This window comes from Dendrobates tinctorius, unplaced genomic scaffold, assembly GCF_039654945.1.
Source record: "Dendrobates tinctorius isolate UK_male_01 unplaced genomic scaffold, ASM3965494v1 ptg000120l, whole genome shotgun sequence".
In the NCBI taxonomy this organism is placed as follows: Eukaryota; Metazoa; Chordata; class Amphibia; order Anura; family Dendrobatidae; genus Dendrobates; species Dendrobates tinctorius.
In genome coordinates this window covers 27,939,267-27,957,504 of record NW_027361788.1, presented here as the reverse complement: position 1 = coordinate 27,957,504, position 18,238 = coordinate 27,939,267, and the positions used below count along the sequence as shown (strand labels likewise).

The following is an 18,238-nucleotide window of genomic DNA, read 5'->3' as shown; positions in this document are numbered from 1 at the left end:
TTATGTATTATAAGGGTACTAGACACTATAAAAGCTCTATATACCTGCACCTTTCCTGGGCTCTGACTGCTGAAATTAAGTGTTTTTGCTTTTTTATATTCAGTTACTTGAAACGATTTAAAGTAATGAAGCCCAAAGTGTTAAGAAGTTGGTGCAGACAGATCTTGAAAGGCCTGCAATTCCTCCACACCCGGACTCCTCCTATAATCCACCGCGATCTTAAATGTGACAACATCTTTATTACGGGGCCCACCGGATCTGTGAAGATCGGAGACCTCGGGCTGGCCACATTGATGCGGACGTCCTTCGCAAAGAGTGTGATTGGTGAGCTAGTGTCATGTATGACCCAGATAGATGTGATCATGTCGTGCCAAGGAGGACCCCCGACCATGGCTACAAGCTCTGAGCTGCTGTCTCCCTCCTTTCCCTTGAAAAATGATTTAATGCTGACTAATCTGTAAATGTCTAGCAGTCTCTTTGATCTGGCATACTGCACTGCAGAGCTATAGGCCCTGGATGCCTTCTCAGGAAAGCGGGTGCTTTTCTGCATTATTTAGGGAAAACTATTTAATATTTCTCGTTCGCCTTATTGGGGGACACAGAGACCATGGGTGTATGCTGCTGCCACTAGGAGGCTGACACTATGCACAAAAAAAGTTAGCTCCTCCTCCGCAGTGTACACCCCACCGACCGGCAGGAAGTTCCTCAGTTTAGCTTAGTGTCAGTAGGAGGTGGACACGGGTCTTTCATTAGACCCATATCTACCTCGATGTGCGTCGTTCCTTTTCAGGTTCCAGGAGGGATACAGTGTGAAGAGTCACAACTGTACTCCCACAAAGAGGCTATGAGTACGGCGTGTACTGCCACCCCGTATCCTCTTAGTTCTCCGGGCGGACCACAGGCTGAGCACAGGTGTCGTGCCAGCGAAAACAGATGGTCCTTGCCCCCCGCCTCCCACCCACTCGCCCACCAGAGCCTGTCGGTTGGACGAGGCGCGAATATGTAGAAGATGAGCAGACAACGTGGGATACAGAAGGTACCTTTATTGGAGCACCGGAACATAAAGCCACAAGATGACCCGGGAGCGGCGCCAAAGTAGCGCCGCAGATTCTCGCACTGCTCGCGCCGTCCGACGGTCGTCGCATCCCTTTTTGGCCCCGGCGGCGGTGCGGGCCTTCTTCACCCCACCGCCGGTATTCTTGTGAGGGTTGCGTCTGGGAGCAGGGCTATGGCGGCGTCTCCTTTAGGGGCGGACGCGGCTGCGTCGCAATTCTTCCGCGCCGCCCTGTGCTGACAGGCGGCCGCCGTTTCAAATTTAGTCCCCGGCTTCAGTTTGGGCCTTTGCGCCCGTCGCGGCCACGCCCCCCGTTCATTATCATAGGCCGGCTGCGCTCCCGCCCGTTCCTAAGCCCTCCCACCGCCTCTCTAGTCTTGTGGCTGGGAAGGGGGAGGAGGCGGTTCTTCCCTCTGGTGCAGGCGGCTAGCTCCGCCTTTCTTCTTACACAGAGACCGCGCTTTTTGATTCCTCACATCAGGCTGCCGCCATCTTTGCAGCCTGACAGCCGGAGACTACAGCAGATGCCATCTTTCGGGGACACCGGACCGTGAGTAGTTCTGCAACTGCAGACTGACACCCTACCCTGCCTTGCTGTCCCCCAACCCTCCAGCACTTCCGCAGATTTTTTTCGCATGCTCCTCTTGCAATCGCAAATTCCCCTCTGCCGGGACTGCAGCAATCCCGTTCAGCAGGATGCTGTCCAGGAGCCATCTACTGCGCCACGTGAAATCGAACCCCCCATTCCTGGCTGGGCCTGTCCCTTTCACAATCTGTGGCAGACCTCACCAGGGTGTCTCAGTCCCTAGTTGGCCGTTCTTGATAAGTTGCCCCTGGACACTTCTGCAGGGTCCAGCAGGTCGCAAGACGTTCCATCTGAGCCAGCTAGCAGATGCCGCGAAAGGCCCAGGCAGGATCCACGGCTGGAATCCTCTCCTGGTCTCTCATCGGCACCTAGTCCTTCCCAGCAGTCGCCCTCCCGTGCCTCCTCACCCGAGTCAGGTGAAGCGTTCTCGGATATGTCCTCTGAAGGGATTTTAGAGCTGGATTCTGACCAGGACGCGGACATGAAGGTTACGGTACAGAACCTCATTGCTGCGATTAACCACACCTTCGAAATATCTGACTCCCCTGCGAAATCCTCAGATCAGGAGGTTTCGTTCAGACGGGCACAAACACCATCCAGGGTATTCGCCTTCCACTCTGAGTTTGGCAAGATCCTTGCCAGGGAAAGAGAAAATCCGTCCAGGCGATTTCAAAGAGGGAAGCGTCTCGGCGTGCTGTATCCGTTGGCTAAAGAGCTCTCTGACAACTGGTCTGCTTCCCTGTCGGTGGACGCACCCGTGTCCAGACTCTCTAATAACACGGTTCTCCCGCTTTCAGGTGTAGCGTCACTAAAGGATTCTAATGATAGAATTATAGAATCCTTGGCAAAGGCAGCATTCGCGGCGGCTGCAGCGGCGCTATGTCCAGTCTTTGCCTCATCTTGGGTGGCAAAGGCCATAGCCACTTGGGCAGAGGATCTCCGTAAGGGCATCCTAGATAAGGCCCAACCAGAGCAATTGACCGATCTGGCCAACCAGATTTCCCATGCAGGGGATTATCTGCTTTCTGCTTCCTTGGATGCCGCGTCTCGCGCTGTTCAGGCGTCAAGCAACGTTGTGGCAATCCGACTTAAAATTTTGCTCAAGGCTTGGCAGGCGGACTTGTCTTCTAAAAAGTCTCTTACCAATCTGCCTATTCATGGAGCGCGTCTCTTTGGGTCCCAGCTGGACCAGATTATTAAGGACGCCACTGGAGGCACGAGTTCTCTCCTCCCTCAGTCCAAACCTCGCAGACCCCCGCCAAGGCATCAGTTTCGGCCCTTTCGGGCTTACCGCCGCTTCAATACGGCAGAGAACTTCTCTAACCAACAAAGACCACAGGTACGCCAGGATAGAAAGACTGTGTCCTTCAGACCCACTCCCTCCTGGCGATCTCACTCCTCCCAGGGCAGACCCTCCAGGTCCAGATCTGGACGGTCCACGTCAGCATGACTGTCAACGAACTCCCGAGGGTCCCTCCCAATTGGGAGGTCGACTCCGTTTCTTCAGGGATACCTGGCTGGCCTCAGTAGAGGACGCTTGGGTCAGGGAGCTTGTATCTTCAGGGTACAAGATAGAGTTCATTTCTCGTCCACGGGATCGCTTCTTCGAGTCCCGTCCTCCAAAAGATCCAGCCTTAGTTCCGGGGTTCTTGCATCCATCGCCTCTCTCCTCAGTTCCGGGGTGATTGTGCCCGTTCCCGAATCAGAACGTTTCACAGGGTTTTCTTCAAACCTGTTCGTGGTGCTGAACAAAGGCGGGACAGTTCGCCCCATCTTGGACCTCAAATTACTCAACAGGAGAGCCCGACTGCGTCATTTCCGAATGGAGTTTCTTCGGTTAATCGCTTCCATGGAGACGCAGGAGTTCATGTGTTCAATAGACATTCAAGATGCCTATCTACATGTTCCCATTTTCTCCGGGCATCAGAAATTCCTGCGATTCGCCAGGAACATTATCAATTTTGTGCACTGCCGTTCGGTCTTGCCACCGCACCCAGAGCATTTACAGAGATCATGGCGGCGTTGATGGCCTGGTGGAGAATCAGAGGTCTCGTTCTTTTTCCGTACCTCGACGACATTCTGATCAAAGCTCCATCCTTTCGTCAAGCTCGCCAAAGTCTTACCTGACCAATTTCGGGTGGCTCATCAACGAAAAGAAGTCCTGTCTTGTCCCGACACAACGTCTTGTGTTTCTGGGTCTATTGTTCGACACTCGTCGATCGAGGGTTTTTCTCCCTCAAGAGAAAATTGGCTCCCTGCAACGGGATGTACAATCGCGGCCGCTCATGAGACTTCCATCTCTCCGGACGACCATCAAAGTCCTGGGAAAGATGGTGGCGGCAACAGAGGCGGTCCCCTTTGCCCAATTTCACTCCAGACCTCTCCAACTTGCCATCCTATCCCGGTGGAACAGGTCTGTCCTTTCCCTGGATCGCCCATTTCGTCTTTCAAACCATGTCAAGCAGTCCCTCAATTGGTGGCTGACGTCTCCTCTCATCTCCCTAGGACGGTCATTCCTCCCCTTTCACTGGCAGATTGTGACAACGGATGCCACCCTCCTCGGCTGGGGGGCAGTGTTCCGCAATCACACTGTTCAGGGTCGTTGGTCAACTCAGGAGTCAGCCCTGCCATTCAACGTCCTCGAGATACAAGCGATTTATCGGTCTCTCGTTCACTGGGAGAGACTTCTCAGGGGACTGCCTATCCGGATTCAGACAGACAATGCCATGGTGGTGGCATATGTCACACGCCAGGGAGGGACGCGGAGTGTCTCAGCCCTGGCAGAAATGTCCAAGATTCTTCATTGGGCGGAGGCTTCAGTCCCGGCAATATCCGCGGTACACATTCCCGGCGTGGACAATTGGGCCGCCGATTTCTCAGCCGCAAGGATCTCGCGACGGGAGAGTGGTCCCTACATCCGGAAGTATTTCTTCAACTTGCCGTCGTGGGGAACCCCGGACGTAGATCTGCTAGCTTCTCGCCTCAACAGAAAAGTTCCACAGTTTGTATCCAGGGCTCGAGATCCTCTCGCGGTGGGCGCCAATGCTCTGGCCATTCCTTGGTCACAGTTCGAGCTCCCCTACCGGTTTCCTCCCCTGCCTCTTCTTCCCAGGCGGCTGAAGAAAATCAAGGCGGAAGGAATTTCAGTCCTCCTCTTCGTCCCGAATTGGCCCAGTAGGGATTGGTTCGCGGACATCGCCAACCTTCTCGCGGACGCCCTCTGGAAGCTTCCAGACTGAGCAGATCTGCTGTCTCAAGGTCCGATTTGCCACCCCAATTCTCGGCCGCTCAGTTTAACGGCGTGGCTGTTGAGGCCGAGGTTTTGCAACGATCAGGATTTTCCGATCGAGTTATTCATACCATGATCTGAGCCAGGAAGCCATCGTCTTCCAAGATTTATTGCCGTTCTTGGAAGAACTATTTCACTTGGTGCGAGATCAATGACATTCCGCCCATGTGTTTTTTCGCTCCCTTCTGTCCTGGCGTTCCTTCAAGCGGGGCTGGATACGGGTCTTGCCCTCAGCTCTTTAAAGGGTCAAGTGTCGGCGCTGTCCATTTTATTTCGGAAGACTGCTCCCGTCCTCAGGTAAAACCTTCCGTCAAGGTGTGGCTCACATGGTTCCTCCGTACCGAGCGCCCGTAGATCCATGGGATCTTAATCTGGTTCTCGAGGTTCTGCAAGGTCCTTCCTTTAAACCTCTCTGGGATGTTTCCCTTTCTCTCCTTTCGTGGAAAGTAGGCTTTCTGGCAGCCATCACCTCCATCCGGCGCGTGTCGGAATTGGCGGCCCTCTCTTGCCGCTCTCTTGGTACTCTACCAGGACAAGGTAGTTCTGCGGCCTCCGCCCTCTTTTCTTCCTAAGATTGTGTCCACTTTCCACCTGAATGAGGACATTGTTCTCCCGTCCTTTTGTCCGGGTCCAGCTCACCCTCGGGAGCGGTCCTTGAACAAGCTGGACTTGGTCAGGGCGAGGAATGTCTACCTAACTAGGATGACTTCTTGCGGAAGACAGATTCATTCTTCATCATTCCAGATGGGGCGCGGAAAGGTCACCCGGCCTCCAAAGCTACTATTGCTCGCTGGATCAGATCGGCAATTTTGGAGGCCTACCGGGTCAAACAACGAGTGGTCCCTCCGGGAATTAGAGCGCACTCTACCCGGGCAGTGGGTGCCTCCTAGGTGGTACGTCACAGAGCTTCCGCGCTGCAGCTTTACGAAGCTGCAACCTGGTCATCGGTTCACACGTTTGTAAAATTCTACAAGGTCCATACCTACGCTTCAGCAGATGCCAGCCTAGGTAGAAGGATCCTGCAGGCTGCGGTAGTGAGTCCGCTGGCCTGATGGAAGTTTGTTTTTCCCACCCCAGGGACTGCTTTGGGACGTCCCATGGTCTCTGTGTCCCCCAATAAGGCGAACGAGAAAACAGGATTTTTGGGTTGCTTACCGTAAAATCTGTTTCTCGGAGCCTTCATTGGGGGACACAGCACCCTCCCATGTTCTACAACTCTTGTTATTATGTTGGTTGGTTTGAGTTGTCTGTTCTGTTTTCAATCTATTCTGTTACTTCTCCTACTGCTTTCTCACTAACTGAGGAACTTCCTGCCGGTCGGTGGGGTGTACACTGCGGAGGAGGAGCTAACCTTTTTTTGTGCATAGTGTCAGCCTCCTAGTGGCAGCAGCATACACCCATGGTCTCTGTGTCCCCCAATGAAGGCTCCGAGAAACAGATTTTACGGTAAGCAACCCAAAAATCCTGTTTTCACATACCCTCATTGCCTAAATATTATCCCCTCTCTTATTAGTGTATTTAAATAGGTATATATTTGTCATCTGCTGCTCTTTAGATACCTAAATTTTAGAAATATTTATTTTTTTGTAATGTTTTTTCACCTATTTTGCCTCCTGAAGCGTTGACTCACTTTTCTGTCTTCTGCATGAAATATCGCAAAGTGTTTTTTTTTTTTTTTCTAAATTTCTTTTCAAAAGGTCTTTGATCATTTTCTCTTCAGGAACCCCAGAATTCATGGCCCCAGAAATGTATGAGGAGCATTATGACGAATCTGTGGATGTCTATGCATTTGGCATGTGCATGCTGGAAATGGCTACCTCAGAATATCCGTACTCTGAATGCCAGAACGCAGCTCAGATCTACCGCAAAGTAACCAGTGTACGTCCGCCTCTTAACTCAGTTGTGCTAGATTATTCCTTTTATAAATCAGTAGGATCCTATCTGCTACCCTTACCTCTTCTTTTGGCTGTAGCATATTATAACGTGAAATGTGCTGCTTTTCGCTTGTAACTTATTCTGTTTTGCTTTCTAAGCCCCCAGTTCCACATTTATTTCCTTTCCCATCTTTTGCAATTTGGGTATACCGACCCACCCGTGCAGTAATTCTCTTCTTAATCTCATCATCTTTTTATGCTCCTGTTTTTTAGTTGTTTTTTTTTCTCTTTTCGTCGATTACTCTATAAAGCTGCAGATAATGGGTAAGTTGTTAAATACGTCTGCACTGCTAATTATCTTTTCTGACACCACACAGGGTATTAAACCTGCCAGCTTTAATAAAGTGTCTGACCCCGAAGTAAAGGAGATCATAGAGAGCTGCATACGGCAGAACAAGACTGAAAGGTAAGAAAATATGGGGGATGGTCCATATTTTTCAGCTCCCAGACCACAATACTGCTAAAATAAGAAAAGATGCACTCGCCCATTATTCCAGTGATGTACCCACAGCCCGTATAATCTCCATGTGACTACTGCAGCCAATCGGGGACCTCAGCAGTCCTGTCCTGTAGTGATCACATGGGTTATACCAACGGTGATGTCTGCAGCCAATGTAAATAACGACCAGCGGTGAGAATCAGGAATGCAGCACTGGAAAGCTGATGACGAAATGGGTGAGTATATATTATTTTAGCAGTATTGTTGCCCGCAGCTGACTTTTAATTCACTTTCAGGCAATCCCTTTAAATAGCCAGCATTTAATGTATCATTCATGCTCACTGCAAGGATGTTTTCTCAATTTTTACAGATGTAGCCCTGTATAATACAAATATGAATTCAGCCTAACATGCAGCAGTATACTAACAGTCAGCTGTATACTATAGCTGATTCCCTGTTGCATTAACCATGATTGCCGCCGGCTCCAATCCTTGCCGTTTAACCCCAAAATGCTTCTGGCAATAGCAACAGCAGCATCTAGGTTGTTAATGAGGGGGAAACTTTATTTTTTTTTAATTCCCATCAGCGCCCTCAGATCATGATTGTTTCCCCAATAGTTGCCTTGGAAATCCAAGGTCTTCCAGCTATAGTGTCCTATTAAGATATTAGCATCATTTTAATGGAAAATAATTTAATTTTTTTCTTTTGATTTATTCCTCTTTTTTAACCCTTTCTGCCATATGACATACTATCCCATCCATGTGCCCTGGGAATTAATTCCCAGTGACAGTGTAGTACGTCATAGCGATCAGCGGCGCTCACAGCTGACCCCCGACACATTAACCCCTGGCACACTGCGATCAAACACGATCGCAGTGTACCGGGGGTTTAGGGAAGCATCGGCAGAGAGGGGGCTCCCTCCGTGCTTCCCTGAGCCCCCCGGAGCAGCGCGATGTGCTGCGCTGCTCCAGGGGCCTCCTTCCCCGCATGTCCCCGGATTCAATATGGTGGCGGGGACCTTCAGGGGCCTGCAAAGGAGGAAGCCTGTGAAGTGCCTGTGTCAGATCGCTGATCTGTCACAGCGATCTGTGATGTCTCAGATCAGCGATCTCACACATGACAGTAATGTCCCCCCCTGGGACAATGTAATAAAGTTAAAAAAGAAAGTGTAAAAATAATTTATAAAAAATCGCTACATTAAAAAAAAAAAAAAAAAAATTCCCTAATTCATTTTTTGGAAAAAAAATAAACAATAAAAGTATACATATTTGGTATCGCCGCGTCCGTAACGACCCGCCCTATAAAACTGTCCCATTAGTTAACCCCTTTAGTGAACCCCTTAAAAAAACAAATGTAAAAAACAAAGAAAAAAATAATGCTTTATTATCATGCCGCCGAACAAAAAGTGCAATAACGCGCGATAAAAAAAAAAGATATAAATAACCATGGTACCGCTAAAAACGTCATCTTATCCCGCAAAAAACGAGCTGCCACACAGCATCATCAGCGGAAAAATAAAAGTTATAGCTCGCAGAATAAAGCGATGCAAAAATAATTTATTTATATAATTGTTTTCACTGCATAAAACCGCCAAAACATAAAAAAAACTACATAAATGAGGTATCGCTGTAATCGTACTGACCCGAAGAATAAAACCGGTTTATCAATTTTACCGCACGTAGAACGGTGTAAACTCACCCCCCCCAAAAGAAATTCATGAATTGCTGGTTTTTGTTCATTCTGCGTCCCAAAAATCGGAATAAAAAAGCGATAAAATGTCACGTGCCTGAAAATGGTACCAATAACAATTCGTCCTGCAAAAAATAAGACATGACTTTGTCGGTTCAAAATATGGATAAATTATAGCTCTCAAAATGTGGTGATGCAAAAACAATTTTTACAATAAAAAACGTCTTTTAGCGTATGACAGCTGCCAAAAATAAAAACCCGCTATAAATAGTAAATCAAACCCCCCGTTATCACCCCCTTAGTTAGGGAAAAATAATAAAGTTAAAAAAAAAAATGTATTTATTTCCATTTTCCCATTAGGGTTAGGGGTGTGTTGGGGTTAGGGTTGGAGTTAGAATTGGGGGGTTTCCACTGTTTGGGCACATCAGGTGCTCTCCAAATGCAACATGGCGTCTGATCTCAATTCCTGCCAATTCTGCATTGAAAAAGTCAAATGGTGCGCCTTCCCTTCCAAGCTCTGCCATGCGCCCAGTGTTTTACCCCCACATATGGGGTATCCGCCTACTCAGGACAAATTGCAAAACAACTTTTGGGGTCCAATTTCTCATGTTACCCTTGTGAAAATAAAAAAATTGGGGACTAAAAGATCATGTTTGTGGGAAAAAAATATGATTTTTTTTATTTTCACGCCCAGGCGTTATAAACCACTGTGAAGCACTGGGGGGTTCAAAGTGCTCACCACACATCTAGATAAGTTCCTTGGGGGGGTCTAGTTTCCAAAATGGTGTCATTTGTGGGAGGTTTCCACTGTTTGGGCACATCAGGGGCGTCCAATCCCTATTCCAGCCAAAAAAGTCGAATGGCGCTGCTTCCCTTCCAAGCTCTGCCATGCGCCCAAATAGTTGTTTACACCCACATATGGGGTATCGGCGTACTCGGGACAAATTGCACAATAACTTTTGCAGTCCAATTTCTCCTGTTACCCTTGGTAAAATAAAGAGAATTAAACCTGAAGTAATTTTTTTGTGGAAAAAAAGTTAAATGTTCATTTTTTTTTTTTATTTTTTTTTTAACATTCAAAAAATTCCTGTGAAGCACCTGAAGGGTTAATTAACTTCTTGAATCTGGTTTTGAGCACCTTGAGGGGTGCAGTTTTTAGAATGGTGTCACTTTTGGGTATTTTCTATCATATAGACCCCTCAAAGTGACTTCAAATGTGATGTGAGCCCTAAAAATAAAATGGTGATGCAAAAATTGAGAAATTGCTGGTCAACTTTTAACCCTTAACTTCCTAACAAAAAAAAATTTTGGTTCCAAAATTGTGCTGATGTAAAGTAAACATGTGGGAAATGTTATTAAGTTTTTTGTGTGCCATATCTCTGTGATTTAAGGGCATAAAAATTCAAAGTTGAAAAATTGCGAAATTTTCACCAAACTTCCATTTTTTCACAAATAAACGCAAGTTATATTAATGAAATTTTACCACTAACATGAAGTACAATATGTCATGAGAAAACAATGTCAGAATCACCGGGATCCATGGAAGCATTCCAGATTTATTACCTCATAAAGGGACAGTGGTCAGAATTGTAAAAATTGGCCCGGTCATGAACGTGCAAACCACCCTTGGGGGGATAAGGGGTTAAGCTGAAGACTTAGCAAACTTCCCGACCAGCATATTTCGAGGGGTGGTATTTTTAAAGTTGTATCCATTTTGAGAGTCGTCCATTGAATATATACCTCCAAAGTTACTTTAAAACCGAGTAGGTCTCTTAAAAACAATATTTATAGCAGAATTTTTTCTAATCTATCATTTTAATAAAATATCAGGATATTTGAAAAATGATGCTTGACATTAAGTACACACATGAGAAATGTTTGTTCCCTTTTTTTTAAGTAGTAGAACTGCAAGGGGATTCTTGGTACCCCAAATCCTCACTGACCTACTTTGCGTCAAAGTGGGTGCAAAATTCTAGTTTAGGCCTGTTTCACACTTCAGTTTTCTGGCGTCAGTCAAAATCCATCGTTAGCAGAAAAAAACTGATCCGACGGATCTCTCACGTTTGCGCCCTCTGTCGCGCGCGCCCTCTCTCGCTCTTTTTCTCCTTTCCAGAGTTCTGGTCCTATAAATTTCATACACTGGCTGCTGCAACGGATCCTTCAAAAAAACTGATACAGTGCATCAGTTTTTTGCAATCTGCACTGGATCTGATTTTTCACACTTTGACTGATTGTGACGGGAGCAAAAAGACTGAAGTGTGAAACAGGCCTAAAGCCCCCGTTACACACTGCGATATCGCTAGCAATATCACTGTAAAGTCACCAATTTTGTGACGTTGCAGCGATATTGCTAGCGATATCGCTACATGTGATACTTGCCTCCGACCGGCTTCCCCGCTGGTTATCGCTGATCGCGCGAGAAGGTCCTGGATCATTTCTCGTCGGCCACTTCCTGCGGCGCTTCCTGCTGTGACGACGAGCGACGCGTGGAGCCGGGCGGGAGGACGCAGGATCGCCTGGTGTGACAGGTAAGTAGCGACCCCCGACCCCAGCTATGTCGCTGGTGAGATCTGCCTGTGTGACAGCTCACTAACGACCACCTAGCGATGCACCAGCGATCCTGACCGCGTCATATCGCTGGTCGGGATCGCTGGTGCATCGCTAGGTGTAACGGTACCCTTAGTTCCACTTTAATTATGTTTGATTGTCGAGACCTGTGTAGGTTTCCTTATCTGAAAAATGTAGACTTTAGTACTTACTAGAGTAAATGTGCAGGGAAACTTGCCGGTCAGTATAGTACTTTGCACAGTAATGTAAATACAGCTCAGAGTTCATCACCTAGTAACCTATCTGCAGCAAAGGAAAGCCGTAGGTTACTGTAATGCCTGGTGTTAAATCAGTCGTAATTGCTTCATCCAGAAACATGACAGCGATGTCCATTATAAAAACAACTATTAGTGGCAAAAGGAGATCTTCAATAATTTAATTGTCTGTGTATTCCTATTGCTCAGTAACGTGCCATAGTAAACCACTGGGAGTAGGGATGTGCGGTATTACATAGCCACCTTTCTCTGTGACAGGGGGCCTTTCAATTTGTGAGTTCTGGAACTCATCACTTAGAGGGAAACTTATGCGCCCTCTGGTTTGTAAACCCTGCAGTGTAAATTTACGTTATAAAAATATAGATGAATATAAATTGTTTCTTTTTATTCCCCAGGTTATCCATTAAGGACCTTTTGAATCATGCATTCTTTGCTGAAGATACTGGGCTACGAGTCGAATTAGCAGAGGATGATGATGGTGTTAACGCCTCTCTAGCTTTAAGACTTTGGGTAGAAGATCCCAAAAAGCTCAAAGGAAAACACAAAGACAATGAAGCTATAGAATTCAGCTTTAACTTGGATTTGGACAATCCTGAAGAAGTTGCTTATGAAATGGTGACTGTTTTATCTATCCTCATCTATGCTGCCATCTGTGTGTCTGACTTTGTGTGTTTCTCTTTCTGTCTTTCTCTGTCTGTGTCTCTCTCTCGCGCGCTCTCTCTCTTGCGCGCTCTCTGCCTGTGTGTCTTTGCATGTGTTTTTGTGCCTGCATCAGTTAATTCTCACTAAATAATACAATCTTTGCTAGCAGTTGTTAACTTTTTTTGTACAGGTAAAATCCGGGTTTTTCCATGAAAGTGACAGCAAGGCGGTGGCGAAGTCTATACGTGATAGAGTGTGCCTAATCAAAAAGACGAGAGAACGTAAGATGCAGACCGATCACATAGAGGAGCGGCGGGATTCCCACAGCAGAGCTGTTGGGGCTCCAGTACAACAGACTAGCGCCCCTGTTCCTATGGGGGCTTCACAGGCAGGAGTGAACGAGAGCGAGGAGACTGAGGTGGATCAGCATGTGCGCCAGCAACTCCAGCAGCAGCAGTATCAGCAGTGCTCATCTGTTACAGGTCTGTACACCACACAGAATGTTTCCTTGCAGTTGCTACATTTAGTCACAGTTTAACCCAATTATCTTTTCACTGAACATTTATATGCACATCTCTGGTGATATACGGACCACAACCCAAGCGCACCTCTCTAAAACACCCCGTATGAGCTTTGTATTATTGATCACTATTGCTTTTAAGTTTATTTTGCTTACGTAGTGTAATGTGAATGTCTTGTGGCAGTCAGCAGTTTTCGTGCATCCTCTAGAACAAATAAGTGATTGCAGTTCCCCAACCAGAGATCCGTCAAATGCTGTGGTCCCTTTGAACCAGTTTAGTGCCCCCAAAAAACTAACAGCATGAGATATTTCCAATACACTAAGGATGGGGTAATTGTCGGGAATTCTCCCCTGGTATAACACCTTGGGAATTGCTGTATATATTCATGTCAGTTTAATACTACTGCAACCATATACATTTGTATTCTACAATGTTTTTTCTCTCCCTAATTTAGTTTATTATTTCTTCTCTAGCTGATGGCTTGTCTGATCTAGGAGGAGGCTCCATTACGCTGTCAGATGCTTCGAGTCAGCACAGCGCCGTGTATGCTACATCCCATGATGCAGTCACTGTACATCACATCCCGGGCATGCCTCAGCAGACGGAACCCAGTCACATGGGGCAGTTCTACCCTCAGCAGCACGTCATGGGACACTATCAGCCGACGCACGCCGTGAGTGCATGCTCCTGCTATAAAAGGAATAGTCTTCTTCAAACCACCAGCGATGTTGTCGTAGAGAGCTGGGAAATATGCAGCGGTGCTGCTCTTGTAATCTAACACTTGTCTAATGGAAATGCTTGTCATGGAGGCCCGTCTCTTTAAATAATGCTTCACATATGCCACAGCTACCCAAATTAGAATCTGTAGGCAGACCCCTTTACAGACCGGCTGGAAACTTTTCACATGATGCTTCTAGTTATGAACATTCAGCTGTTGTAAATATATTTGTTTCTTAAGGGATTGTCCCTTCACAGGCAATTCTGGCTTATATCCACAGGATATGGCGTAAATATCTGATAGGTGCAGGTACTACCTCTGGGATCCTCACTAATCTCAACAGCTGAGAGGGAATATGTCCTGAAAGTATGTCCAGCTCTTAAAGTGGTTTATTTTACGAAGATTGTTTTTCCACGTGACTTTCATGGAAGACGGGTCAATCAGTACTTTTTCTATTAGCCACAATGGAGGATAGTGGTCCGCTCTGTCATAACAGCGGATTGGTGGGTTGCTGGGTGTTGAGGCGAGCACAAATCTGATACTGCTGACCTTAAGAACAGGTCTTCAAAATCTGGATAGTGTAAAACCACTTAGAAGAAGAAGAAAAAAAAGTGATGTCCCCGACTTGTCAACATAAATGCCTTATTTTCCCAGCATGGGTTCGTTGATATCAGTGACTGTCTTCTTAAAACATCGACCTAGTTCCTCTCTTACCCAACTCCACACTTCCAGTTCTTAAAGGGGCTTGATTGACTAAGAAAACCCCTTCCATAGGTTTTATTTAGGCGCATAAACATAATGAGGAGGGGGGTCTGCTTTCCATTAGTGAAATGCATCTGGTGTAATTGGGTACAAGCTAAACTAATTTTACCAACATGTCTTATTAACATTCATCTTTTTCTTTCATTCAGATGCCCATCCCGCAGATGTTATCCATGCAGTGCATGGCTCAGCCTGGCTCCCCATATCAACAGCTGCCAATGATGGACGGACAACTCAATGTTCAGGTAATAGAGAACGTTTGGGTTAGTAACTGTATTGTTAACATTTTTTGTTCATAAATTAAACTTTTTTTTCCTCCTTTATTTTCAGTCTATGGACGCCCAAATGGCATTTTCAACAGAAGGGAAAGCTCCTCCTCAATCGAACACCTTAGACACATCAATGATACCAGTATTGCAGCCCACAGTGTCTGCATTGTCCCCCCAAATAATGTCCTCGTCAATGACAATGCAGCAAACCAAGGCTGGCGCTCATATAGATGCTTGCGGCCTGACAGGTGTACAAGTTCTTGGTGCGACAGCCGCCGATAATCACGTTCCAGCGCTCCTTCCCGTATGTCATCCGAGCAGGTTAAATCAGTATGGCATGCAGACTGTGGTGCACCAGACCCAAAATGTAATGACGGGCCAGGGTAACGTTCAGCAACAAGTGACTGCAATTCCTTTCCAGGACCATATGGTGTATTCTTCAAACTTGCAAGGACAGAACTTCCAAATGCAGCCTCAATTGGAGCAGCTACAGAGCTCAAACCCTCAGACGTCGTCTTACCAAAGTCCATTGATGCAACAGACTATTGAACATGCCCCTAAAGTCATGCATTCTGCTGCCGCTGCACAGGAGACAGTTTTGCAGCAAGTGCGTACCGATCATCCCCATGAGATGGAACATTTGCCGTTCACTGCTCCTGTTTCCGCTGTCCCTGAAGGTTCCGGACTCGCACAGCAAGTTTTGACATCTGCGCACGAGCAGCTTGCAAACACGCAGCACTCATTGTCACAAATCTCTGTCCAGCAGGCACTGCACATGGCCAGACCTGCAGCGGAGCAGCTCATGATTTCTCAGCACGCTGGAGTGGCTTCAGAGCATTTTTCTAATGCCGTGCAAAATCCTGCGGAGCAGCCTCTTTACATCCAGATTCCTCCAATGGAAGTGTATGGACAGCAACATGTTGTTCCCACCGATCAGACGCAAAAAACAGTTGCACAATCTGATCAGACTTCGTTTGTGCATCAAACAGGAGTCTTGCCTGAACAACTGATTTACAACCAGCAAATTCTGCAATCTGCTGATCCGATGCATTATATACAGCAAAATCTGCCTTTACCAGACCAGTACACTCATGCCCAACCGCCAGTTAATCCACCACAGTCTTTGGTACCTGAAAAAGCTGCATATTACCAGCAAGCTACATCCACTGAACAGATTATGTATGTACAGCAAACCACATCTGGGGACAATCCAATATATTTTCAGCAGATGTCAGCAGAGCAGCCGGCATACTCTCAGCCATCGGTGCAGTCATCTGACCTGAATATGTACACCCAGCAGACTCTACTTGCAGCTGAAAAGCTTGGGTATGTCCATCAAGTGGTTCATTCAGCTGACCAACCTGTGCGCACACAGCAAAATGTACCTCCGCCAGAGTTCAACATGTATTCTCAGAAAATCATCTTGCCGACTGAGAAACCATTGTATGCCCAACAGACTGTGCCCTCAGCTATGCAGCAACCTTTATATGCCCAGCAAAGCTTGCCACGAAATGTTGAACATAAGTCAGTTTGTTCCCAGCAAAGTGTGCCCCAACCTGAATTGCAAACTGCATTTACCCAGCAAGGTGTAGCCTCGACCCTGGAGCATCAGCAGCCTGTATATCCCCAGCAAACCATACCACCAGCTGAAAAACAGCCGGTTTATGTGCAGCATGCTGCACCACCAACTGAACAACCAGTGTTTGCACAGCATTTAATGCCGACAGCTGACCAACCTGTCTATGCTCAGCCTGCGTGTACACAACACATGGCACCACCAATAGAGCAGCCCCTACATGGTCAGCATCCAGGACCACCACCTGAGCACTCTATTCACGCCCAGCATGTGGTCCCATCATCAGAGCAGTCTGTTCCTGTCAGGCATGTGATACCACAACCTGAGCAGCCTGTATATATTCAGCATGCTGTGGCACCTTCTGAGCAGCCTGTGTATGTGCAGCATGCGGCGGCACCATCGGAGAAGCCTGTGTATGTGCAGCATGCGGCCGTACCGTCTGAGCAACCAGTGTATGTCCAACATGTGGTGGCACCGTCTGAGCAGCCTGTATATGTGCAGCATGCGGCGGCACCACCGACTGAGCAACCTGTGTATGTGCAGCATGCGGCACCGTCTGAGCAGCCTGTGTATGTCCAGCATGCAGCGCAGCCGTCTGAGCAGCCTGTGTATGTGCAGCATGCGGCGGTGCTGCCGTGTGAGCAGCCTGTGTATGTGCAGCATGCTCCACAAGATTTATATGTGGACCAATCACTCCTCGCACAGCAACCTCCCAAGGATCAGCTGCTATATAAATCGGAAACTCCTTTAATTAATCAGCAGGGCTATGCTCAGCCGCCTCTTCAACCTACACATAATAAACACACAATCCCAGCCACAGACCAGCTTGCGTATACCCAACATGCAGCATCCGGGGTCGAGCAGCATATGCATAGACCAGTGTCTCCAGCTGCCCCAGTCTATGCTTCCCAACAAGTCACGTTGGTCGACCCGTTATATGTACAGCAGACGGCTACTGCCGATCAGCAGCAGTATACCCAGCAGACAGTGGGTCAGTCTAATCCAGTCATGTACAGCTCTCAGCCCATGCAGCCCTCTCACCAGCCGGTGTATACAATGCAGCACGCCCCTCCTGTTTCCGAAAATGCAGTTTTCTACAGCCACACAACCCCTCCAGTGCATGGACATTTGCCGCCTTCTGATCTTCCAACAAACCTTCAGCTGCAGAAAACTCTGACCCCACCACAAGACCACAGACCTGAAGGGCAGGCCGAAAATGCTTTGTATTCACAGCAGTTTGTACTGTCTCCAGATAGCGGTCAACCCTTAATGGTCCAACCTCAGCAGAACAGCCATCAAAATAACATGCATGTAAATGCTTCCTTGCCCACCCAAGAGTCTTATCTGCAGTCCCAACATCCACCTGCACATGCCTATGAGCCACAGGCGATGGAGAATCTGCAGGTGATGCCTGGATTGCTCACTGCATCTCACAAGGATGCTGTGAAACAGGTCTCTGTACATAATCAAGTTCATTCTGCTTCAGAGCAGCCAGCACCACTTCTACATCAGCAGCTTCCTCTCATCCAGCCTGACAACCATGAATCATCACAGCAGCCTGGATACCTTAATCCGATTTCTCAGCCATCCTCCTCAACTCCTGCCGCAACGGACAGTGTTGCTCCTCAGGATGCGTACCAGTTTCCCGCTCAGCCCCATCAGCCAGATCCAAAATTCCAGCAGGTACGACCTTGTCCCCATCCCGTGGCACATCGCAAAGTTTTCTTTGTGTGTCTCAATAAATGTTGCCCATCTATGACTGTTGCTCATGGTTTTGGGTTATCGGCACCACAGTGTACGTTAGATGCATATATCAGGAGAGTTTCCCTGGGTATACGTCCGAAAGGACGCTACCGTATAGGCAGCCATGTTCCGTGGTCAGCGAAAGAAAGTCTGCAGTGTGTGAGCTCAGTCTATTTATGTGATCATCATCTTGT

The 18,238-nt window shown here is 47.5% G+C and overlaps 1 protein-coding gene across 3 annotated transcripts in view; it reads left to right on the top strand.

Moving 5' to 3' along the window:
- Positions 1 to 18,238, top strand: part of WNK3 (WNK lysine deficient protein kinase 3) — a 156,575-nt gene that overhangs the window by 71,253 nt on the left and 67,084 nt on the right. For all 3 annotated transcript variants that reach the window (XM_073540969.1, XM_073540966.1, XM_073540968.1), the window contains exons 4-11: positions 104 to 324; positions 6,650 to 6,807; positions 7,181 to 7,269; positions 12,209 to 12,428; positions 12,646 to 12,937; positions 13,450 to 13,649; positions 14,606 to 14,701; positions 14,787 to 17,984. In XM_073540969.1, the coding sequence (XP_073397070.1) occupies positions 104 to 324; positions 6,650 to 6,807; positions 7,181 to 7,269; positions 12,209 to 12,428; positions 12,646 to 12,937; positions 13,450 to 13,649; positions 14,606 to 14,701; positions 14,787 to 17,984 (4,474 nt within the window). The remainder of the gene's footprint in view (positions 1 to 103; positions 325 to 6,649; positions 6,808 to 7,180; positions 7,270 to 12,208; positions 12,429 to 12,645; positions 12,938 to 13,449; positions 13,650 to 14,605; positions 14,702 to 14,786; positions 17,985 to 18,238) is intronic.